Source organism: Macaca nemestrina, chromosome 13 (assembly GCF_043159975.1).
Source record: "Macaca nemestrina isolate mMacNem1 chromosome 13, mMacNem.hap1, whole genome shotgun sequence".
In the NCBI taxonomy this organism is placed as follows: Eukaryota; Metazoa; Chordata; class Mammalia; order Primates; family Cercopithecidae; genus Macaca; species Macaca nemestrina.
Window position 1 is genome coordinate 24,287,501 of NC_092137.1, and position 25,425 is coordinate 24,312,925.

The 25,425-nt window shown below is 38.7% G+C and overlaps 2 protein-coding genes across 8 annotated transcripts in view; one reads left to right on the forward strand and one right to left on the reverse strand.

Annotated features, from left to right (window-relative positions):
- LOC105479823 (intersectin 2) overlaps window positions 1–25,425 on the reverse strand; it is a 156,993-nt gene that overhangs the window by 108,505 nt on the left and 23,063 nt on the right. For all 7 annotated transcript variants that reach the window (XR_011611551.1, XM_011738143.3, XM_011738146.2 and 4 more), the window contains exons 2-7: window positions 15,809–15,872; window positions 5,934–6,026; window positions 4,278–4,341; window positions 2,976–3,139; window positions 565–768; window positions 356–452 (exon numbers count right to left, since the gene is read on the reverse strand). Coding sequence is in view for 6 of the 7 variants with exons in the window: in XM_011738143.3 (XP_011736445.1) it covers window positions 356–452; window positions 565–768; window positions 2,976–3,139; window positions 4,278–4,341; window positions 5,934–6,026; window positions 15,809–15,839 (653 nt within the window). In the remaining variant the exon portion in view is untranslated. The remainder of the gene's footprint in view (window positions 1–355; window positions 453–564; window positions 769–2,975; window positions 3,140–4,277; window positions 4,342–5,933; window positions 6,027–15,808; window positions 15,873–25,425) is intronic.
- Window positions 21,962–22,291, forward strand: LOC105479822 (large ribosomal subunit protein eL42-like). Its single transcript, XM_011738139.3, has one exon. The coding sequence runs from the start codon at window positions 21,962–21,964 to the stop codon at window positions 22,280–22,282; it is 321 nt and encodes a 106-aa protein (XP_011736441.1). The 3' UTR covers window positions 22,283–22,291.

The following is a 25,425-nucleotide window of genomic DNA, read 5'->3' on the forward strand; positions in this document are numbered from 1 at the left end:
ATTAGTATAATCTGCTCAAGAAAGAAATTAACAATGTACAATGAGTATGACACTCCTTGGGAAATATACACATCTTTTAAAGGAAAAGTACACAGCTTTAGGCAAAAAAAATAATTAAAATATTTTTAGTTTACATGAAGTATTTTTTCAAAACTAAAATGCCACAGACACTTAATAATTCTAAAAATAAATAATATATTTTATGTGTGTTGTAAGTAGTAAATTTACCTTAAGTATTTGTACTTGGCCATTATAAAGTAAAACTTAGGTAAGCTCAAAGCTTTAAAAAAATCATTTGCTAAAAAAAGACTTCTTATTGAAAGAATACAAAGCTGTCAGAGTTAGGTAGTCATACCTACTAGATCCTAAATCAATCAGAGACTGCGCTTTCTGTATACTAGCACCTCCAAATCCTCCCATCATCAGACTGTAAGATGACCCATGAGGCAATGCTAAAAAAGAAAAAGAAGGAAAGGATAAAAGAAATTTGTATCTGTTCAAACATAAATATAATAGTTTCTTTCTTTACATGAAATAATGACTCATTAGAAACAAAGTACTCACTTGAAGAAGAATAAGGAATGGATAAAGGCTGAATGAGACTGGCGGTTCCATTTGGTAATGATGATGTGCTAACAGAAGGCACTAGGGGAGCGGGCATCATTAAGGGAGGAAGGTTGGTCCCTGAAGTCGCAGAGGACAATGATGTTATAGGTGCAGCTGGAGGCAATGGCTGAGGAATGGACAGATTGGGCATGCTTCCCATTCCTAAAGTCAAAAGAAAACACTTTCTCCAATGCTAGAAAATCAATTATAAAACACATACAAAAAACAAGTTTACAGTACAGTGGGCAGACTCTATGTTTACCGAAACACCACAGAGAAATTATCCTTCGACCCAGCAATGAGGGAGGTAAACTGCTGCTCTAATACTAATATTCTGATCTGTATGAACTAAGAAAATACCTAGTAAAGAGTTAAATATTCTCCTCTCTCATCATGAATAAAACTAAGCAGCCTTTTCCAATTGAATATGAGTATCCTCAAGGAAAGAATATATTACCACATCCAACGAGGTTTTTGTGATAGGATAATACAGTGCTACTAAGTTACTTAATACACACACACTCTCACACACACACTCACACACACTCACATACACCCACACACCCCCCCCCACACACACACCCCCCACACACACACACTCACACCCCCCACACACACACACTCCCTCTTCTCTCTCTCTCACACTCCCCCCAAACAAAAAGACTAAGTAGTAGATATTTTATGAGATCCATTTATGCACATGCATTATTTGCAAGAAAGTGTGTCACATATTTTCCTTTTCTTGTAACATTCCTATGAATTCAAGGACAAGTCTTTAAAAAGAACAAAGTGACGACTTTTATTCATTTATTAACTGCAGAATACTAATATATAAATATGGTCACACAACGATTTGGTGTTTATCTCCAGAATTCACTACAATAGTGAAATAATTTCGTGGAGTTTGTTGTTTGTTTGAGATGGGGGTCTCACTATGTTGCCCAGACTAGAATGAAGTGGCTATTCACAGGTATGATCATAGCATGCTACAACCTCAAACTCCTAGACTCAAGCAATCCTACCCACAGCCTCCCAGGCAGCCAGAACTACAGGCACACACCCCTATAACCAGCTCTAGAATTCTATGTTCTTTTTTTTTTTTTTTTTTTTTTTTTTTTTTTTTTTTTTTGAGACGGAGTCTTGCTCTGTCGCCCAGGCTGGAGTGCAGTGGCCGGATTCAGCTCACTGCAAGCTCCGCCTCCTGGGTTTACGCCATTCTCCTGCCTCAGCCTCCCAAGTAGCTGGGACTACAGGCGCCTGCCACCTCGCCCGGCTAGTTTTTTGTATTTTTTTAGTAGAGACGGGGTTTCACCGTGTTAGCCAGGATGGTCTTGATCTCCTGACCTCGTGATCTGCCCGTCTTGGCCTCCCAAAGTGCTGGGATTACAGGCTTGAGCCACCGCGCCCGGCCTATGTTCTAAAATATGTAGTGAAGGAACATGTTTCAGATACACAGACATACCTAATTGAATGTTCCATTCAAAATGAGTGTTTCTCACGTATAATTATAAGAAATTGCCTGATCAAACTTAACAGAAAACATACCACCTGGTTATCGCTGATGAATATGTAAACCTATGAGCCCAAAGTCTGCAACTTTTGGCCCTAAATTTAGCTGGCTAATTAACCTTTAAAAGAAATTCAGGCCGGGCGTGGTGGCTCAAGCCTGTAATCCCAGCACTTTGGGAGGCCGAGACGGGCGGATCACAAGGTCAGGAGATCGAGACCATCCTGGCTAACACGATGAAACCCCGTCTCTACTAAAAACACAAAAAATTAGCCGGGCGAGGTGGCGGCGCCTGTGGTCCCAGCTACTCGGGAGGCTGAGGCAGGAGAATGGCGGGAACCCGGGAGGCGGAGCTTGCAGTGAGCTGAGATCTGGCCACTGCACTCCAGCCTGGGCGACAGAGCGAGACTCCGTCTCCAAAAAAAAAAAGAAATTCAACTTACATAAAATTTTAAATTATCTCCCAAATCAAACCATTTCAAGTGAGTTTAAAACTGCTCAAAATTTTTTCTATATTACTAATATATATATATAGAGAGAGGAAACTAAGACTAGTATTTGGGATTGGCTATACCTAGGGAGACCATATAATTTATCACACAACTAGGAGTTGTAAAAGGAGACACTAACTGGACCAGGTGCCAGGACAAAAGGCATAAATCAGAACTGTCCCTAGAAAACCAGAACACATGGATCCCCTACCTGTGACAGTGAATTTAATATTTATTATCTCTAAAATGAAAATTAACTTGGAATTTGGGGATTGTCATTTTGTGCTAACAAATCCTTTTCTAATACTCAAATATGTCTAGGGATAAAGTTTAAGTAGCAAATACAGGTATTTAAATTAATACACACTTACCAAAACGAGCAGAAATTAATGGAGAAAACATAGGGGGTTGCTTCATAATGGGAGGGAGAACCACAGGCAATTGTTGGCCTTGAAGCTTCAGTTTGATGAGTTTCATAGCTATGGAGAACTCTTGCTGATCCATCTTCCCATCCTTGTTTAGGTCTGATAAAGCCCTAAAAGGAGCATGAGGTAGGTAGATTGGTATGTGGGGTGGTGGTGGGAAAACTAATGTTATTTTGGAGGTTAACAAAGTAAAAAAGATGATATGGCATTCATGTGTGCATCATCACTAAATTTAAAATATCTAATATGTAAAATATATAATAACAAAAAGATAAAACCTACACATTAAGAAATACTGACCAGAGATAACAACTAATAAAACACTGACTGTCTATACAGAATCTAGAAACCTTTGGGCTGAATTCCACTAGTTTAGGTATAAAAAAATTCAAGAGTATAATACTTCAAATTTAATTTATTCATTTGTCCAAATATTTATTGAATACTTGCTATGTACCTCATACATTGCCAGGCATGAGAATATTCCAAGTGGAAAGACGGGGTAGGGGTTGTTACTTATTGTAAACGTTTTTAAAAAAACAGATATTATGGAGAATCGTTTCTTCAAAGAAGGAGCAGGGGAAGCGAGGACTAATTTGGGGTTTATGTATTATGATATAAATGAAACTACAAAATAACAGAGGATTTTGAGATTCTGCCAAATTACAAGGGAATTTTTCTCAATGACAATGTACATATCTTCCCTTAGAAAATTCTAATGAAATTAGAAATTAGAGAACTATTTCTAATTAATGAAATTCGTTTATCTAATTAATCTAAATTAATCTAATTAATGAAATTAGAAATTAGAGAATTATTTTCAATCATTTTATTTGCTCAATAAAATTTATTCTCCAAAAAACTGAAGGAATTTTTTTTTTTTTTTTTAAGAGAGTCTCATTCTGTCATCCAGGCTAGGGTGCAGTGACACAATCATAGTTCTCTTAAGCACTGAATTCCTGGGCTCAAGCAATCCTTCCATCTTGGCCTCCCTGAGGAGCTGGGACTAGAGGTGTGGGCCACCACACCCAGCTAATTTTTTTTTTAATTTTCTGTAGAGACAGGGTTCTCACTATGTTGCCCAGGCTGGCCTCAAGCAATCCTCCTACCTCAGACTCCCAAAGGGCTGTCAGAAATATTCTTAATAACCAATAGAATGCAACTAAAAACAATTTTATGTTAACACTATATTACAAAAAAAAAATACTATCAGAAAATTAGGTTGATCTATAAAAGAAAACACTTTACCATATTTCAGCTAAAACGGGGGCCGGTAGACCTGACTGTAGGAAAAAATTACGTGCTTGATCACCTGAAAGTAATAAAAACAAAACCCAAGCAGTACATTAGTAAATGAAATTATTCCAATGCTTCTGAATAATAATGGGTATATGTTAATGATTTATAATTTTAATACCAATCATTAAATAATGCAAAAGAAACACAAATAAAAATTATTTAAATAACTTTAATAAGACAGATTTTTAAAACAAAAGTCACATCTGCATTTCTATTGTATATTAATCAGTGATGAAATATTATTCATCTTAGTTTTTCCACAATTGGGATCTTCCTTAAAAATACTTCCACTTAGTAAAATTTATATTTAAAAACACTATTCCCTAAAAGAGTTTCAATATAAAAAGTACCAGGTGTTAGGAGACAGTCCTACTGGAGTTTCTTCACACTCCTATGTGTCTCGCTTTGTATGTCAATAATGTAAGACCCTAACTGCTCTCTGTCTGGGTCACTTCTCAGAATTGGGTTCGTAATGAGCAGTCTTAAGGAATCAGGTAATGTCTCCCACTGAGACAAGGGACAAACTTGCTTTACTGCTTGCTACAAAAGGGTGGGTTCCCCAAATTCAGTGTTCCTCTCCTGTAACACAGCATATGTAGCATTCTTCTGGGCTCTCTGCATTGTCTCTGTGGGACTTAGGGAACACTAAAGGAAACAGAAAGATAGATGCCAATGCTGATTTTGCTAGTTATGCTGTTAGTCATAAGGTTCTTTGTCTTTGACTCAGGAATCTTGGGTCTTCCCTCAGTAATGGACAAAGTTATTAACCTGTAAGCAGGGTAATCAAATCCTAATACCAGGTAAGGTAATTACTATCATAGCAGTACAAATAACATGGTTAAGTAGATGGATTCCAAAGTCAGGCCGAATGGTTTCAAAGCCCAGATTAACACTAACCATCTTTGTAACCTTAGGCAGTTACATAACATCTGTTAGTCTCAGTTTCACTATTTGTAAATATAGACAACAATACTGCCTACTTTATAGGGTTGTTGTAAAGGTTAAATAAAATAATGCACTGAGCATAGCATCTGGTATATAGTAAAAATTCAATAAATATCATTGTTCTCATAGTTACTACTATTGTATGTAAAGCACTAAGTTACTTTGGTACAGAAAAAAGTTTAATTAATAGAAAAAAATTTCAAAGGCACACCTAAATTAATCCTATTTTGGCTCTGGTGGTCTTTCTGCAAAACAAGGGCTAGCATCAACAATCAGTGCTTGGTATAGCCTCAAAGACAGAGGGCTAGGATTAGGAAAACAGATTCGAGAACAAAAAGTCTAGATTTTCCATGAAATGAATCTAAGAAATAAACTGAAAACTTTCTAGATATAATGTCAAACTGTGAAACTAGACAATTACACAGAAATTCTTGACTATCATTTGGGATTCAGGAAAAATCTTCCATATCCCAAATTCAAAACAACAAATTAAGACAGTTCCAGGAAAAAAAAGAAAGTTACCATTTCTTTAATTTCTAGAATTCTGACTGATATGAATTTTATCATTTATTAACACAAATTTGATGGCAGTCAAATTAAAACTAATTCTTAGATATCACATAAGGACGATAATTCACAAATAAAATTATAAACACAAACCTGTTATGTAACCTCCTGAAGGTTTGAGGTTATCAAACTGCCTGTCATGCTTAGTACGTTCTTCAGAGGTAATAGCCCACATGTTTGGTCCTCCTGAAACATAAGTGGAATAAACTACAGTGTATACATGAGAATGCTCAAAACACAATTCTAAAATGTAAACAGAAAACACAAGTGTTCACTTTATGACAGTATTTACTATTTGAGTGACACAAAGAGTAGAGCTGTATCATAACCATACATAGCACAGCCCTAAGGCTTTTCACTCATTCGCTCAGTTAACATCTATTGAACAAGTGCTATATAACACTCACTGGAAATGGGCATCAAGCTAAATACTGGCAATAAAAAGATGAGGAAAATATTCCCATCCTCAAGGAATTCACGCTCTAGAAAACTAACAGTACTTACAGTATTCACCTGTGAAGAATCCTAAGTGGAAATACATACTGACATAGTTTAGCCCTGAGTCCCCACCAGAACCTCATCTTGAATTGTAATCCCCACATGTCAGAGGAGAGGCCTGGTGGGAGATGACTGGATCATGGGGTGGATTTCTCCCCTGTTGTTCCTGTGATAGTGAGTGAGTTCCTCACGACAGCTGACGGTTTTAAATTGTGGCACTTCCCCCCTTGCTGCTTCTCTCTCTCTCCTGCTGCCACATTAAGATGTGCTGTGCTTCCCCTTCACCTTCCACCTTAAGTTTCCTGAGGTCCCTCCAGCCATGTGGAACTGTGAGTCAATTAAACCCTTTTTTTCATAAATTACTCAGTCTCAGGTAGTTCTTTATAGCAGTGTGAAAACAGACTAATACAGATACCAAAATAGCTGTGCCAATTCTGAGTTAGAAGCACCAAGGATGAGATGACAGGAAAGAGAACACTGAGGCAGAGCCTTGAAGCTTAGTTTGAATTTTGCCACGTGAAGAGGAGGGATAAGAACATTTCACACCGTAAGGGCACAGCATGAGAAGTCAAGGCTTGTGCAAGGTACTGTTAAGTGCACTGAGCAGACTAATAACTAGAGTTAGTAATAATAAACAGGTAGGGTGGAATTAACTGTAAAAAGGTCTTAAATACCATCCTCAAGAGCCTGACCCATATCCTGGAAGTTATAGGCTAAGGGGTGGGGGATCACAGGAGATATACAGACCTATTGTGAAATTTCAGGATTCTACTCTGACCACTCTGCACATGATGCATCTTTCTAGCCCCTAATGAGAACTGCAGGCAGGCTTGGTTCATAAACCTTCCAGCTGGGCCACTGAGGTAAAATGGGATCTAGAGCAGGAATTTCCAACCCCCGGGCCATGGACTGGTACTGGTCTGTGGCCTGTTAGGAACCTGGTCACACAGAAAGAGGTGAGCGGTGGGCAAGTGAGCATTACCACCTGAGTGGCACCTCCTGTCAGATCAGTGGCAGCACTAGACTCTCATACGAGTGCAAACCCTATTGTGAACTGTGCGTGTGAGGGATCTGGGTTGCATGCTCATTATGAGAATCTAATGCCTGATGATCTGCAGTGGAACATTTTCATCCTAAAACCATCCCCCTCCCACCATCCTACCCCAAATCTGTAGAAAAATTGTCTTCCATTAAACTGGTCCCTGGTGCCAAAAAGATTGGGAACCAGTGATCTAGAGGATTCAAAGTTAATTCTGGTTAGGGTTTATGAAAATGTCCCTCTTACATCTAACTCTTCTGGAACACTAGGAAATGGTAAAGTTATAGCTCTGAAATAAGAAACCAAGGTTTAATAGCAGTAGAGAGCAACAAGAAGGCACCTGAGGAAGAAATGCCTTAGATCCCAGGAGGTATGGTATTAAGAGAGGAATTAATGATCTTTTCTCTTGTAGAACTGCCCCTGTACCCTTCTCCAAGAAAAAATGCCTTGGTATGGCTCTCCTAAATTGTAGGAAGCACCTTATGAGTCCGCCATTCCCCATCAGGAGCCTTATCAAGAGTCTATCGGGAACATCAGAAATGACCCCAGCAAATGTACCTCCCGTCCATATCACTTCCAGAGGTCTTTCCCCACCCCCAATCTCAGTAATGGATGAATTCCAATCAGCTGGTAGTGAGGACAAACAAAACAAGTGGGACTAATTCGGGCAATCCCTCCAAAAACAACGACTAGACTCCATTACTCAAACTGCACTGGAAACCCTCAGACTTGCCAGTCATCCAGGAAGCTATGTTAGAGGCACTGTGCCCCTCTTCTGATGTAGGTCCCACGGCAGCGGGAGTTGCGGGGGAAATAACTGTAAACATTTTCTTTCCAAGCATAACCCATGCGCACCCTTGATCTTCTACTTCTGTGGAAACCATGCATTAACTTGCCTCCCTCCAAAAACACAATAATGTACATGAAGAGATCTTCAAGTGTTTAAAAAAAAACACTTCCTCGGTCCTGGAAGGCAATCAGGTCAGCCTCAACTCACTGGTCAGGGCTGTTAGAGATTTACCCTAGATTTTCTTTTTTGCAGGCCAAGACAAAGTGTGTGCAATTATGAATACAACCTGCTGTACCCAGATTACTGATTCAGGCCAGGTAGAAAAGTTAAAATAAAACTTAAGGAGAGGCCGGATGTGGTGGTGCACACCTAACCCCAGTATTTTGGGAGGCTGAGGCAGGACGATCCCTTCAGCTCAGGAGTTTGAGACCAGCCTGGGCAACATAGTGAGATCCCATCTCTACATAAAACTTAAAAAATTAGCCAGGGGTAGGTGGCTCACACCTGTAATCCCAGCTACTTGGGAGGCTGAGGTAGAAGGATTGCTTGAGCCCAGGAGATTGAGGCTGCAGTGAGCAGTGATCACACCATTGTCTGGGTGACAGAACAAGACCCTGTCTCAACAACAACAACAAAAAACAATAACAACAACAACAAAAACACATTGTTTTTTAAGGAGAAAGCCATCTGGCTTTCTAAGGGAGACATTGATTATTTATAGGATTTGTTTAGCTGGGACCCTGCAGAGCACAGCTGAGAACATTGCAGGCTGAGACCAACCTGCTGCTTGGAGTCCTGTTGATCAGTCTTAATCAAATGCTGCATAAAATAAATCAGACCTAGTCCCAGCCCCTGTTTTGTCAGATTAATCAGAGTGGTCAACTTAGTTGTATGTGTACTCATGAGAAAATTTGCTAGAAGTCAAGACAATGGAGAAACAAGGGAGAGAAACTCTTGGGAGACAATTCTCCATGAGTTTCTCATGTTTCTGTACATCTTCTAAAGAAAAGGATTGGTAGCTTTTGTTCCAGACTCTCTTTGAGGATGTCTGCATTGCAAATACAGGGGTTTCTTCCTGAGCTTGGGATTAGCTTTTTGTTGTCCACTCTTCCCATGTGGTTATACCAGCTCTCTGGCGGTTTCTGTAAAGTTCTGCACATCCAACACGACTAATCACCATCTATACTTCTGACTATCTTTTCAATTTATTCCATTTCTGCCAATAAGGAACCAAATATGTTTAGGTATATAAACTCATACATAATTCCTGCTTGTATTGTATAAAAATCTGCCTTACAATTTCCTAGGAATGTATATCACTGAAAAGTAGGTGCTCACTATAATTTTTAACACTAATATGGATTCAACAAATTATTCTTAGTCCTAAGTGACTGGATTAAAAAATCTATAAATATCCTCTCTTTAAGAGAAGTTTTAAGATTATAGTTAAAAATAAAGAAACAGATGTACTGAAGAACTAAGGACCTAAAATAGCTAAACCTACACACTTTCTAAATAAAGAAATACCACATATGTAGTAAAAATCCTACTTGGTTTACCAGTTTATCAGAAAATAAAATAAACCTGTCAGGATTCCTGTCACTAGGAAGGCAAGTAGTGTAGCCACAGAACTGATTTTCTATTATATGACTTCAGAAAAATGATGATGCTGATTTTAAAAACAACAAAAATGACAACAACAAAGGATGACAAAGATGGAAGCAGCTCACCTTTATTGAACCCTGACTACTGTCAGGGACTTTATATGCAGTAACTCACTAAGCCCCCAGCATTAACCTATACATTAAAGTACTATTATTATTCTCATTTTATAGGTAAGGAAACCGAAAACCCATGGTGATAAAGTAACTTGCTCAAGGTCATACAGTAAGTGACAGAGCTGAGATTAGAACCTGGGTAGCCTGACTCCAGAGCCTGCATGCTGAACTCTGCACTATACTATGTCCCAACATATATGGATAAGATGCTCATGTTCTTTGTAATTCAGATGCCACCTCTATAAACTAGGAATATTACATAACTCCACAGGCCTGTTGTAAAGATTACATGTAATATACCTCCGTTATAACTAACACTTACTGAAACTCACCGCGTGTCAGGTACTTTTCTAAGAGCTTTACATGTACTGCTTCAAGTAAGTCTCATAAGAATCCCATGAAGTAACTAATGCTATCACTGTTTTTCAGAGAAGGAAACAGTGGTACAGAGATACTAAATAATTTGCCCAAGGTAATAAAATTGGTAAGTGTTGAAGGCAAGACTAGAGTCTACTCAGGCTTAATTAAGAGTCTTAAACTATCTGTCTTGTTGGTAATTAAAAAGAAATACACTCACAAATATATTGTCCATTGATTTCCAACAAGATGAGAAGATAATCCAAGGTAGAAAACAGTCCTTTCAGAAAATGGTGCTGAAAGAACTGGATATCCATATGAAAAAAACAACAAAAGAATCTCAACCTTCCAGCATTTACATGAATTAACTCTCAGTGAATCACATAACTAGATATAAAACTTCTGGAAGAAAATGTTTGTGATTTTGGATTATGCAATGACTTTTTGGAACACAAAAGGCAAAAATCATTAAAACATTTTGACAAACTGGACTTCATAAAAATCTAAAATGTCCACTCTGTTAAAGGAGGCTCTTAAGGAAAAGACAAACTACCAGACTGAGAGAAAACATTTGCAAAACATATTCAATAAATATAGGTCAGCATATATATAGAACTATCCAACTCAAAAATTAGAAAATAATCCCTCCTCCAAAAAAAAGGAACAAAAGATTTGAACAGACACATCAAAGATAAACAGATGGCAAATAAGCATGTGACAAGATGCTCAATATCACTATCATCAGGGAAATGTAAATTAAAGCCACAAAAAGGTATCATTACATGTCTATTAGCATGTCTGAAAATTTAAAAACAAATTTTAAAAAAATACAGAGTGCTGATAAAGATGCCAAACAACTGCAACTCATATATGCTGGTGGGAAAGCAAATGTGACAGTCGCTTTGGAAAACAGTTTGGCAATTTCTTGTGAAGTTAAATATATATTTCCACATGACCCAACAATAGACTCTTGAGTATTAACAAAAGACTCTCGGGTAAATACCCAAGAGAAATAAAGACCTATTTCCACATAAAAACCTGTTCTCTGATGGTTATAGCAGATTTAGTCATAATCACTAAAACCTGGAAATAACCCAAATGTTCTGCACCTGAATGGCTGAACGGATAAATTGTGGTACACATTTATACAATGGAATACTACTCAGCAGTAAACAGAAGAAATGCATGCAACATTATGAATGAATCACAAAGATATTTTGCTAAGTGACAGAAGCCAGACACCAAAGGCTACATATTATGTATTCCATTTATATGACATTCAGGAAAAGGCAGAACTGTAAGGACAGAAATCTGATTAGTGGTTGCCAATCATACGTGGCTAAAGGTGGAGGTATAAGGCTACAGAGAACTTTTTAGGTGATGCAAATGTTTTATATCCTAATTTATATGACAACACAGTTATAGAAACTCATCAAACTGTATTACTTTAAAAGGGTGAATTATACCCCCAATAAACCCAACTTTAAAATAAACTAAAACAAAAATATAAAGCATCTAATACATGCCTGCCATATGAAGAGTGCTCCATAAATTAGTTTCCTTATTCAACCCAATCCCAGGGAACAATATAATTAAAAAGAAGTCAGAGCATTCAAATCTTTCTCAGGGAATAGCCTGAAACTAAGGCTCTTTAGTTAGAAACCTTAAGACTATTTTAAGTCTGAAGAGTTTGGTTAGGAAGGCTTAAAAGCCGCCCTAACATACACGGGTATATATCCCCAGGCAGTGATAGACTCCACTGCTGTCTTAAGACAAAACAGAGTTCTGCTGCATCACCAGTGCTCATCACAATATGATGCTGTCTTATATATATTACTATCTCCTCACATTTCCTTGGCTACGTGTTTTCACAAGGGCTAACTCAACCCATCTGTTTATGTTTACTGCTTAGTTCCTCATGTCTCCAATCAGTAATCTTGACACCTTCATATTCATTCATTCAGTAAACATTTATGGGGTACGAAGATGAATAAAATGAACCATTGGGTTGGGTGCTTCGGAAGGCTGAGGCAGGGGATCACTTGAGCCCAGGAGTTGAGACCACCCTGGCCAACACAGTGAGACCCCATGTCTAAAAAAATTTTTTTTAAGTAGATGGTAATGGTGGCACATGTCTGTAGTCCCAGTTACTCTGGAGACTGAGACAGAAGGAATTGCTTGAGCCTGGGAGGTTGAGATTGCAGCGAGCAATGTTCATGCCACTGTACTCCAGGGTGGGTTGACAGAGCAAGACCCTGTCTCAAAAAACAAAAACAAACAAAAAAAAACACCTTAAAGGAACTCACAGACTCTAATATTTTAAAGAGACTCCACCAGCCAAGAAAATCACACACAACAATCATGGTTACATATTATCATGATTAATGTAACCAAGAGAATAAAAATGTTCTAAGGCATTTTAACAAGGAATAATTTTTTAGTAGTGTTCAAATAACCTTTTAAAAACTTAATCATATTAAAACATAAAGTATTAATGCACCAAGAATTTTCTAGGAACAAAAAGATAACACTGGTCAGGTGTGATAGCTCATGCCTGTAATCCAAGCACTTTGGGAGGCTAAGGTGGGAGGACTACTTGAGCTCAAGAGTTCAAGACCAGCTTGGGCAACATAGTGAGACTCCCACCTCTACAAAAAATTTAAAAATTAGCTGGGTGTGGTGGCTCACGCCTGTGGTCCCAGCTACTCAGGAGGCAGAGGCAGGAGGATTGCTTGAATCTAGCAAGTCAGGGCTGCAGTGAGCTGTGTTCATACCACTACACTCCAACCTAGGCAACAGAGTGGAGACCCTGTCTCAAAAAACCAAACACTGAAATCAGAAAACTGGGCAATACATGTAATCAAAGCCAATTTTAAAATAGTTAATTCAATCCTGGCTTTCTTATTTAGATATATCAACTAACAGAACGCTTTGACAAGGCAAAAGTTTGTTACTTTGAACTTCAAGTAAAAATCTCCCAATCCTAGTCTATATTTATCTGTAAGCCTTACTGAAGAGGCAGAAAAATCTAAGTTTGGGGGTTGATGTCTAATATATCCCTAAAAAGCTAACAAACTCTTACAGTATCTAATAATCATGTTAGAAATACATTAAAATTCTATCCACTTCCCCCAACTCATAACTGATATTGAAAATATGGGATTTTGATAAACATTTCTGTTGCTTATTCTCATCTCACCTGCTGGCTCTTTCAAACAAGTTCTTATAGTCAGTGAAGAAAAAAAAAGTTCACATTAACAGAACATCTACTATAGGCTAGATCTCATCCAGTAAGTAGTCTCATCTCTGTTTTTACACACACACACACATCTATACATACACACATACACACACACACATATACATTCACACACAGGCATACTTACAACTCCCAATAGCAATGGGCATCAAAAAAATTTAACAATCTATGTCAGGATTACTAGAGGAGCAAAGTTTTGTACTATACATGAATGCTGCTCTCCAGTAACATCTTAAACCCTGAATTGAACTTAAATTAAATATGTCTAAGTTATCGTCAATCTTCTAAGTAGGAAGGTAACACAGTCTACACATGCAATTAATTCTTCAGAAGTTTAAAAAAAATTATTATCTGTATGTCTATATAGCACTTCTAAACACATTTTCCAATATTTTAGATGATTATTCACATAATCATTCTTTTGTTATTGAATATTTCACTTGTTCTCAATGTTATATTTTGTATAATGCAATGAACTGCAAAGTAGATATATAAATGTTTATGGAATGGAAGAAGCAGAATAAAGAAGGACCGGGACTGTACCGCTTTATGTTCATTTTGCTTATAAACCTGATTAATATGTTGCCTGAAGTTTACAATTCAACTGTTTAGTGCAAATTCCTTTGTATGGGACATAAAAATGCTCAAACTTGAGTAGAGCATGTTACTACTACAATTACTGCCCTACTTTTAAACTTTACACATATATCACTCATTATGGAAAAATTATTTAATTATTAAAAATTGTCTGCGGCATTAATCTTTATAATCCCACACCATTTTCCCAATAGGAGCAATACTCACATTAATCCTTAAATAATAGGTTGAAAAGGTAAAACACGAAACAATAAAATTTTTACTTCAAGTCTATCCTTAAATGACACAGGATCTTATCACGCATTAGAATTTGATTCTACCTTTTATACAAATAATTCACTTCTCCAAGATTTTCCTAAATCCTGAGGCATAAAACTTTAGATATACAACATGTATTTTCACTTATACAAATAATTCACTTCTCCAAGATTTTCCTAAATCCTGAGGTATAAAACTTTAGATATACAACATGTATTTTTGTTATTAATGTAATGATTTGGTCCTATGTCTGAAAACAAGTTTAAAAAACAACTGATTAACACTAGATGGTAATATCAAAAGAGAACGGCTTCATGAAGATGGTGGAATGGTGATTCTTCCCTCCTTTTTTTTAATGCTTTAATATTACTGTTTTCAATTTAAATAATAAAGAATTATTGAGTTTATTCTCTATTTCCTGATACTTATCTACAATTAGCTAATACAATTTACCATAAAATTAAGAACTCAGTATCTAGATTTCTTTAGCGATTTAAAAATATAATGCATTTTTTTCAATTAATTATAAATGACAAACACAGTAACAATACCTATTAAGGGTAGTTAATTAGTATTTGGGGAAAGAATTAAAGCTACAATCAGAACAAAACTTTAAACATTTTTCATTATCGAAATTACGTAAGCATTTTCTTTTTCCTTTTCTTTTTTTTGTTTTTGAGATGGAGTCTCACTCTTTCCCAGGCTCACTGCAACCGCCACCTCCCAGGTAGTTCAAGTGATTCTCCTGCCTCAACCTCCCAAGTAGCTGGGATTACAGGTGCCCATGACCACGCTCGGCTAGTTTTTGTATTTTCAGTAGAGATGGGGTTTCACCATGTTGACCAGGCTGGTCTTGAACTCCTGACCTCAAGTGATCTGCCTGCCTCAGCCTCACAAAGTAATGGAATTAGAGGCATGAGCCACTGCACCCAGCCAGCACTTTCTTTTAAAATGTTTCATATTAAACAATTATGTATGCAGGCATACGTAATCTTATCTAAAGGGAAAACATAATCTTACATAAATATTACTAAGTTAATCTTTATTGGCTTCATCGGTTTACGATCATCTTATGCCATCAAAATACCTTTAATATTCACCTTATAGCACTCTGCTTTTTGTCATCCAGTTTTATGCATCAAACACAATACACCTTTTGGTTATTCCTAACTGCTCAATGGCAAACACACATTCCAGAATACAGTCATGGGATTTACGACATAATATTCTTACAGAAGATATATGCAGTGTTCCAAAATATTTTCAACAAGAATACTTCAAGTTTTGTATTTATAAGCTTAAGGAAAATTATCTACATGAATATTTTAAACCTCTACCAAAAAAAAAAAAAAAATCATAACCTCATCTTGCCACAAGCACAAAGCTGCTTACCATTCATAGCTGTGGGAAACTGAGCCATCATGGTCCTGAGTTCTCCTTGCTAGCTCTCGGCCATCTGCAACATAAAAATATTGTGCCGTTGGTAATACAACAAGGGCAGATCACAGCTTAGTGTACCCGCTAAGCAGTAGGAATGTCTGTCCCCTTCAGCTCACACTTCCAACAGAAAACAATGCAGAGCTTCTGCTGCTGCTGAACAGGCAGAATTTACATTTGAGGAAGGGTAAGAGATTCTGTTGGGTAATCACGCTGCCTTAATACAGAAAAACAGTCACATATTCAATAGCAGATACTGAATAAAGAAACCCTTGGCATGAACCAACATTCTTGTAGAAATTAATTTGGGAAAGAAGAAAATAAATCAACTGTATAAACTAAGTATGTAAAAATAACATGGAAATCCTTTTTTTTTCTTTTTTTTTTTTTTTTTTGAAACAGTCTCACTCTGTCACCCAGGCTGGAGGGCAGTGGTGTAATCTCAGCTCACTGCAACCTCTGCCTCCTGGGTTCAAGCAATTCTCATACCTCGGCCACCTGACTAGCTGGGACTACAGGAATGCTACACCATGCCTGGCTATTTTTGTGTTTTTAGTAGGGATAGGGTTTTGCCAGGTTTACCAGAATGGTCTCAAACTCCTGGCCTCAAGTGACCCGCCCACATCAGCCTCCCAAAGTGCTGAGATAACAGGCGTGAGCCACTGCACCCAGCCCATACTATCATTTTTTCAAAACTCCCAAACAAGAAAATTATTCAAAATAAATGTAGCACAGTTGTTTAAGTGAGCTCAAGGGGTTTATAAAATAGTCTAAAAGTAATTACTAAAACACACACATAATTATTAAAATACATAATAACTAAATGTGTTTGGCAAGCACTCTAAGAGAAGGGACTTTGGAAATTCACAGCTCTGGGTTCAAACCCAGCTCTGCTATTCTCCCATCTATGACCATGGAAAAGTTATTTAACCTTTTTTGAGACTCAGATTACTCACCTATAAAAAATACTCTGCAGAAGTATTTTTTAAAGTGTTAAACATAATCCATTAAACCGCCTGCCACATAGGGTATTCAACAAATGGCTGCTATTTTGCAAACATCCAGAAAAGGAGAGTGCAATATCATTCTGAACCCTGAATTCATTATTCAGCTGTCAATAAATTCAAAATTTGTTTCATGAATATTTTTCTGAGTTTTTTTTTTTCCTTGAGACGGAGTCTCGCTCTGTCGCCTAGGCTGGAGTGCAGAGGCACAATCTCGGCTCACTGCAACCTCACCTCCCAGGTTCAAGTAATTCTCTAGCCTCAGCCTCCTGAGTAGCTGGGTCTACAGGCGCACATCACCATATGCCCGGCTAATTTTTGTTTGTTTGTTTGTTTTAGTAGAGCCAAGGTTTTACCATGTTGGCCAGGCTAGTCTTGAACTCCTAAGCTCAAGTGATTTGCTTCCCTCAGCCACCCAAAGTGTTGGGATTACAGGCCACTGCGTCCAGCCTGTTCCACAAATTTTGAGAATAGGACCAGTTAGGAAGTGAAGGCCTAGCAAATTTACTGCAATGCACTTAGTAATTAAAACCATGGATCATAATATTGCAGGAAAACTCTACTATATTAAAAGATCATGCTGCATCTCATATATTTACCCAAATCATTTAAATATTTATATTTTTAGAAGCCTAAGAAAAATATTTGCACAGCCATTTTAAACAAAGAAGGCATTAAGTAGTATATACATCATGGTCAACATTTGTCACCATTTTATAGCTAGCTTAAAAATGAACACAGAAGGAAGTCCCATAAATCAAGTTATGACTACAACTTCCTCAAATACAGAAATACTGCAAACAAATATAACATTTTTACTTCTTCAATTTTAAAACATAAGTAATGTTAACTCAAAATAAGCTATATGCCTGAAAACAAACTATCTACTTAACAGATATGCAGTAGCAAGGGCCTTTACTAGTTTTCTGTGGCTGAGACCATTTTAAAATGTGGGAGAAAACCCACTATTGCAAATAATGCATTTTCTAACTCTGCATAATAGCATGTGAATTACTAAAGATGGCTCTAACAGAAAAACCAATGAGGAATGGGATCCCATGGACACAAGGCCTCAGTTGGGATCTAGGTCTAAAACTTACAAATCATCTGTCTAGAACCATTTGTTGGTCATCACGTATTCTGCGCATACAAAAGAATGCCAAATAGAGAGCAGTATGAAGAAGAAGAGGCGAGAACGAACCCCAGACCAACCAAAGCCTGCATGCCACTGCACCCTGTGCCAGGCGCTTACCTCCCACCACCGTCGCCACCACCATGCCCAAGAGAAAGGGTGAAGGGGATGCCGAAGGAGATAAAGCCAAGGTGAAGAATGAACCACAGAGAAGATCCATGAGGTTGTCTGCTAAACCTGCTCCTCCAAAGCCAGAGCCCAAGCTGAAAAGACCCCTGCAAAGAAGGGAGAGAAGGTACCCAAAGGGAAAAAGGGAAAAGCTGATGCTGGCAAGGAGGGGAATAACCTTGCAGAAAATGGAGATGCCAAAACAGACGGGGCACTGAAAGCTGAAAGTGTTGGAGATGCCAAGTGAAGTGTGTGCATTTTTTATAACTGTGTACTTCTGGTGACTGTACAGTTTGAAATACTATTTTTTATCAAGTTTATAAAAATGCAGAATTTTGTTTTACTTTTTTTTTTTTTTTTTTTTTTGGAGATGAATTCTCACTCTGTCGCCCAGGCTAGAGTGCAGTGGTGTGATCTTAGTTCACTGCAACCTCAGTCTCCTGAGTAGCTGGGATTACAGGCAGGCACCACCACGCCCGGCTAATTTTTGTATTTTTAGTAGAGATGGGGTTTCACCATGTTGGTCAGGCTTGTCTCGAACTCCTGACCTTGGGTGATCCACCTGCCTCAGCCTCCCAAAGTGCTGAGATTACAGGTGTGAGCCACTGTGCCTGGCCACATTTTTTTTTTTTTTTTTTTTTGGTAGAGTTTTACTCTTGTTGCCCAAGCTGGAGTGCAATGGTACAATCTCAGCTCACTGCAACCTCCGCCTCCCAGGTTCAAGCAATTCTCCTGCCTCAGCCTCCCAAGTAGCTGGGATTACAGGTGCGTAACATCACACCCGGCTAATTTTTTGTATTTTTAGTAGAAATGGGGTTTCACTATGTTAGCCAGGATGGTCTCGAACTCCTGACTTCAGGTGATCCACCTGCCTCAGCCTACCAAATTTCTGGGATTACAGGCGTGAGCCACTGTGCCCGGCCACAACTTTCAAACTCCCTTCTTCAGTAGACGACCAAAAATCAGAAAGCCACTCTAAAACCCAACAAAGTCTTCATCTGATGCTGTGAACAGGGAAAGTTTAGAGTGAGGGTTGACATTTCACATTTAGCATATTGTTTAACAACTTTTCACCAGCTGACCCTGACTTTCAGGAAGTGAAATGAAAATAGCAGAATTTATCTGAAGAACCAATGCTCTTTTGACGGATGCCATCTCAGTGGCATCACTGGAGAGTCCAGATTGCCTTACACACTGGTAACTAATGACTGGGGATCAGGTCCCAACAGATGTCTGGGTTTAAGGGAGTTAAGTCTCTGCTGAAAGATGGAAAGGGAGAAGAGGACATAAAAACAAATGTTTTCCATTCCACAAGGTTTTACGTGCCAAGGTGGCCATGTGTGTTAAAGTCAGGGAATCCCTCCTCCCGGGAGCCAAGAGGAACTCTCTCAAAACTAGAAGGGAAAGGTGTTTTCCCCACATTCGTCCAGCTTCGGAGACATTCCATCAGTGACATATGGCCCTTCCCCCCAAAAACAACAATGAAGTGTTCTGTGTGCTAACAACATAGCTAAAAAAAAAAAAAAAAAGAGAGAGAGAGAGAGAGAGAGAGATAGGGTGGGGGGGAAAGAAAGTTGTTGTATACTGTTAATGATTGTCTGCTCATGTCCTGCCTGAAATACCATGATTGTTTATGGAAAGTATCTCTACTAAAGCTGGATACAGTTTTACTTGGAAAAAAAAAGAATGCCAAATAGCAGATGCTCAATAATCACAGGCATAATTCTGAAATAAAACCTGAGAATGAACCAAATATTAATAATATTACTGGCAATAAGGGCAAATCCCTTGGGTAAAGCTGAAGAGCTGAAGGTACTAGAATTACAGAATCTTTATCATCTGGTATGTGGAATTTAGCCACCCATGCATACAGGTACCATATTATATGTAACATTTATGTTGTATGTAAAATATGGGAGTATATTTTGTTGGAACCAATAAGCTTTTAAAACATATTTCAATCTATTACATTTACATTCTCTCTGCCCCACTGTGGAATAATTACCTAATGCTTAACAATTCTACTAGTCTATTTGCAGAGTAGTACTTAAAGAATAATTATAATTGAAATTTTGAAAATGCAGCAGATACGAAAAACTTTGTTTTACATTTTTCAACAAGCAATTAATAAATTAACATTTACTGTTTACCATTAATTCAATACACTTCTGTTGATCACAGTAGAGGTGCTGTGTCATGCTGAATGTTCACTGAAAATACAGTATGTTTCAGGTTCTGCAGAAGGAGCTTCAGACACTGAGAAGCTTGTAGACTTATCTACCAGGTGCCAGATACTGCTAGGCACCTTTGATAATACGGATACTCCTCTCACATATCCCTGCAAGGCAGATGATACTGTACTCATTTCACAGAAGAAACTGAAGAGATTAAATTACTTGCCCAAATTCAGTATGTCATGAAGCCAGAATGCAACCCCAAGTCTGTCTAATTCTAAAGCCCATAAACTTCCCATGGGCTTTGTCTGCCTCTTCCTCTCTTAAATGGAGATAATGCATCACAGGTTCCTGCAAACAGCAGGAGAACTTACTGTTAACACATTTGTCCAGGAGAAGAAAAACAAGCCAGAGATGACTCCCAACACACTGGACAGCATCAATCACATACATAAATTAGGGAGTGCTAATTGTTTCTTATCTCTTGGTATAACTCTCTGAAAGGAAGAAAAGGGTAACCAGCATATCCCCAGGTACATGACGGGTGCCTGTTTCAGGCAAGTGCAACTAAAGTCGGCATCCAACAAACACCCGTTTCTACTCTTCACAGGGGATGACATGTAGTGACGGGCAATTTTGGCAATGTGTAGTCATCATATATTTTGAATACTGTTAGTTACATATGGTTTTTAGAATATTCATATGATTTTGCTGCTCATTAAAAATTAATGGAGAACTGGCATTGTTACCTTTGTAGAAACCAATAAAACATATTGGGTAAATGGTAGGCATAAGGCAAAGAACACTGCTTCAATTTAATATAATTCAGATGCAATTTGGAGTAACTGCTAAAGAGACAATGTAGAAAATATACTCACACTAAGACAGAAAAAAGTAGAAATGGTAGAACAAAAGCAGGAAATCCTGTTTTACAAAGGGTCAGTAAGACTCAGAAAAAGTCACAGCCATTGTAAGTGAAAAGTCGCTTAATTAAGGTTTAGGGGTTTTTTTGTTTTGTTTTTTGAGATGGAGTCTCATTCTGTCACACAGACTGGAGTGCAGTGGCACAATCTCGGCTCACTGCAACCTCCACTTCCTGGGTTCAAGCAATTCTCCGGCCTCAGCCTTCTAATTAGCTGGGACTACAAGCACACACCACCATGCCCGGCTAGTTTTTTGTTGTTGTTGTTTTTTGAGATGGAGTCTCCCTCTGTCACCCAGGCTGGAGTGCAATGGCGTGATCTCGGCTCACTGCAACCTCCACCTCCCAGGTTCAAGCGATTTTCCCGCTTCAGCCTCCCGAGTAGCTGGGATTACAGACGCCCACCACCACGCCCAGCTAATTTTTATATTTTTAGTAGAGGTGGGTTTTGCCATGTGTTGGCCAGGCTGGTTTCAAACTTCTGACCTCAGGTGATCTGCCTGCCTCAGCTTCCCAAAGTGTTGCAATTACAGGCATGAGCCACCATGCCCGGCCTAATTTTTGTATTTGTAGTAGAGATGGGGTTTCACCATCTTGATCAAACTCCAAACCCCTTGGCCCAGCCAAGGTTAAAGTTTTTGTTTGTTAAGAAGCACAGTTACAGAAAGAATTACAATTACCTTCCATGGCAACAGCACTCACGCAAACATGGTGAACATTCCTAAAACCCACAGGATTTTCTGTAATAAGTGTGGCAAGCACCAACCCCACGAAGTGACACAGTACAAGAAGGGCAAGGATTCTCTGTATGCCCATGGGAAGTGGTGTTATGACAGGAAGCAGAGCGGCTATGGTGGGCAAACTAAGCTGATTTTCCAGAAGAAGGCTAAAACTACAAAGAAGATTGTGCTAAGGCTTGAGTGCATTGAGCCCAACTGCAGATCTAAGAGAATGCTGGCTATTAAAAGATGCAAGCATTTTGAACTGGGAGGAGATAAGAAGAGAAAGAGCCAAGTAATCCAGTTCTAAGTGTCATCTTTTCTTTTATTATAAAGACAATAAAATCTTGAGTTTATGTTAAATAATAATAATAATTACAATTATCATTTAGTCCAAAACCCTCAATTTTCAAGATGGAAAAACTAAGAAACTTGTAAAAGATCACAAGTTAAGAGTAAAGGTCCCAGAAACTGCGTCTCTGATGTAAATGTCCAGTGCTCTGGTTTTTTAAGACAAAGCATCACTCTGCCATGCAGGCGGGAATGCAGAGGCATGATCTCAGCTCACCGCAACCTCTGCCACCTGGGCTTGAGCAATCTGCCCATCTCAGCCTCCTGAGTAGCTAGGACTACAGGCATGTACCACCATGCTCAGCTAATTTTTAAATTTTTTGGTAGAGATGTGGCCTCACTACATTTCCCAGGCTGGTCTCTAACTCCTGCGCTCAAGCGAACCTCCCACCTTGGCCTCCCAAAGTGCTGGGATTACAAGCAAAAGCCACTGCACCCAGCCTTCCAGTGCTGTTTTTTCTTTTCTTTTCTTTTTCTTTTTTTTTTTTTTTTTTGGAGACAGAGTCTCACTCTATCCCCCAGGCTGGAGTGCAGCACGCGATCTTGGCTCACTGCAACCTCCGCCTCCCAGGTTCAAGTGATTCTCATGCCTGAGCCTCCCGAGTAGCTGGGATTACAGGTGCCCACCACCATGCCTGGCTAATTCTTGTGTTTTTAGTAGAAACGGGGTTTTGCCATGTTGGCCAGGATGGTCTTGAACTCCTGACCTCAGGTGATCCGCCCACCTCAGCCTTTCAAAGTGCTGGGATTACAGGTGTGAGCCACCATGCCCAGCCCAGTGGTCTGTTTTTAAGTTTCCCAACTTGCCCACTCATATCACCTGGGATACTTACTAATTGTACAGTATGAATAGAACCTAAATAAATGTTCTTGCCTTGAGACCCTTCCACACAGCTAGTAGTTTTTTCTTAAAGCTCTAATTGATGCCCCTTTCCTTAGAATATGCTTAGAAAATCTTCCACTGATTACAAATTAAAGTCCAAACTTCTTAGTGTAAAATACGGCCCTCTTCAGTATCTCACTCTACCACATTCTCCAGGTACTTTCCATTTCCATATGTCCTAAGTATACCAATCTTTTTTGAAACAGTAACTTTTGTTCTCTCCTCTACTTCATGAAGAGTTGCTCCCTTTGTCATGGTCATCACACTTTCTTCTCCTTCTTTGATTCCCAATTCAAATGTCATCTTGTCTTTGAAAGACTTCTATCCTCCCAAGTAATCACTATCTCCTGTGTGTCCATACACTTGTTTACACCGCAATAATCTCATTTATTACACTATTTTAATTTCATGATTGCCTGTTTCACATGTCCTGGGGAGAGACCACTTTAATTTACCTCCGTATGCCTGGTTTCTAAATCAGATCTTCCAAAGAAAACACCCGATAAATATTTGCTGAACAAATGAATTGGGTAAATAATACAGTTAAGATACCAAAAAAGATGTGAATAAAGCAAGCAGGAAGAGGCAACGACAAATGAATATACAGAAAAGAAACCAGCAGGAAGCAGAACAGGCTCCAACCTACTTCCATTAAACCCTGCAGAAATCAGAGTTGTGCAACATGGCTCTCCTGTAACTTGGCTTTTCTTTCTTTTGAGTATACTTTTAAAGAAAGGTTTATTTCCCATTGAATTCTGAAGGTTTTTTATTGAGAGTGAGGAAGAAGGCTCAGGTTTTTTAATTACTTCGTGATTCAATATTTTGAATCATTTTGATTAAATAAATTTGACTAATGGTTTGACATTCAAAAGCACAATCATCAATCATCAAGTTCCTGCAGGGGTGTGTGTGTGTCTATATGTATATATGTGGGTATAGATATCTTTTTTTTTTTTTTTTTTTGAGACAGATTCTCGCTCTATTACCCAGGCTGAAGTTCAGTGGCATGATCTCGGCTCACTGCAACCTCAGTCTCCTGGGTTCAAGTGATTCTCCTGCCTCAGCCTCCCAAGTAGCTGGGATTACAGGCATGCACTACCATGCCCGGCTAATTTTTTGTATTTTTAGTAGAGACGGGGTTTCACCATGTTGGCCAGGCTGGTCTTGAACTCTTGACCTCGTGATCAGCCCACCTCAACCTCTCAAAGTGCTGGGATTACAGGTGTGAGCCACCGTGCCTGGCCTTTTTTTTTTTTTTTTTTTTTTTTTTGAGACATGGCCTTGCTACATTACCCAGGCTAGACTCAAACTCCTGATCTCCAGAGATCCTCCTGCCACCTCAGCCTCTCGAGTAGCCAGGACTACAAGTGTGCACCACTGTGCCCAGCTTCCTGCAGGTATATTTTATAAAACTTTCTCTAGGGTGTCTGCCACTCCCAGCATGTGCTAGGTACACACAGCCAACGTCCAAACTATACTTGCTGATCAGCTGAGAAAAATGTTCCTGTCTCATTCAGTTCCCAAGGAGATCAAGGTCAGTTTTATATTAATGTAAACCAAAAATAAAATTCTAAGGCCCCCCAACCATCTGAATGGACTTCCTTCTCATCCAGGGCACTGTTAAAATTTAACCTGAGGCTGGTTCAGGCCATGATGGGAAGTGGGGTTCAGACATACTCATTAAACCTCACTGGCATTAACATCAGATAGTCTGATACGAACCATTTACAATCTATCCTCTCAGAAGCCTGCCACCCAGAGGCTTCATCTGCATGATAAAACTTTAGTCTTTATAACCTCTTACCATCATAACCCAGTCTTTTCCTTTCTACTGATCCCAGACCTTTAGATAAACTCAACCGATTGTCAACCAGAAAATTTTTAAATCTACCTATAAACTGAAAGGCCACCCTCCCCTTCGAGTTGTCCCACCTTTCTGGATGGAACCAATGAATTTCTTAAATGTATTTGATTGAAGTCTCTTGTCTCCCTAAAATGTATAAAACCAGCTGTACCCCAACCACCTTGGGCACATGTTCTCAGGACTTCCTAAAGGCTGTGTCACGGGCCGTGGTCACTCATATTTGGCTCAGAATAAATCTCTTCAAATATTTTAGAGAGTTTGGTTCTTTTCATCAACATGAGAAGAGCCTGAGCAAAATTACCTGCTAGTTTATAGTTTCTGCAGTAAGACGAAATTTACAGAATACATATATTCC

Coding starts and splice junctions, on each gene's coding strand:
- LOC105479822 (XM_011738139.3), top strand. CDS start 21,962: ATGGTGAACATTCCTAAAACCCACAGGATTTTCTGTAATAAGTGTGGC.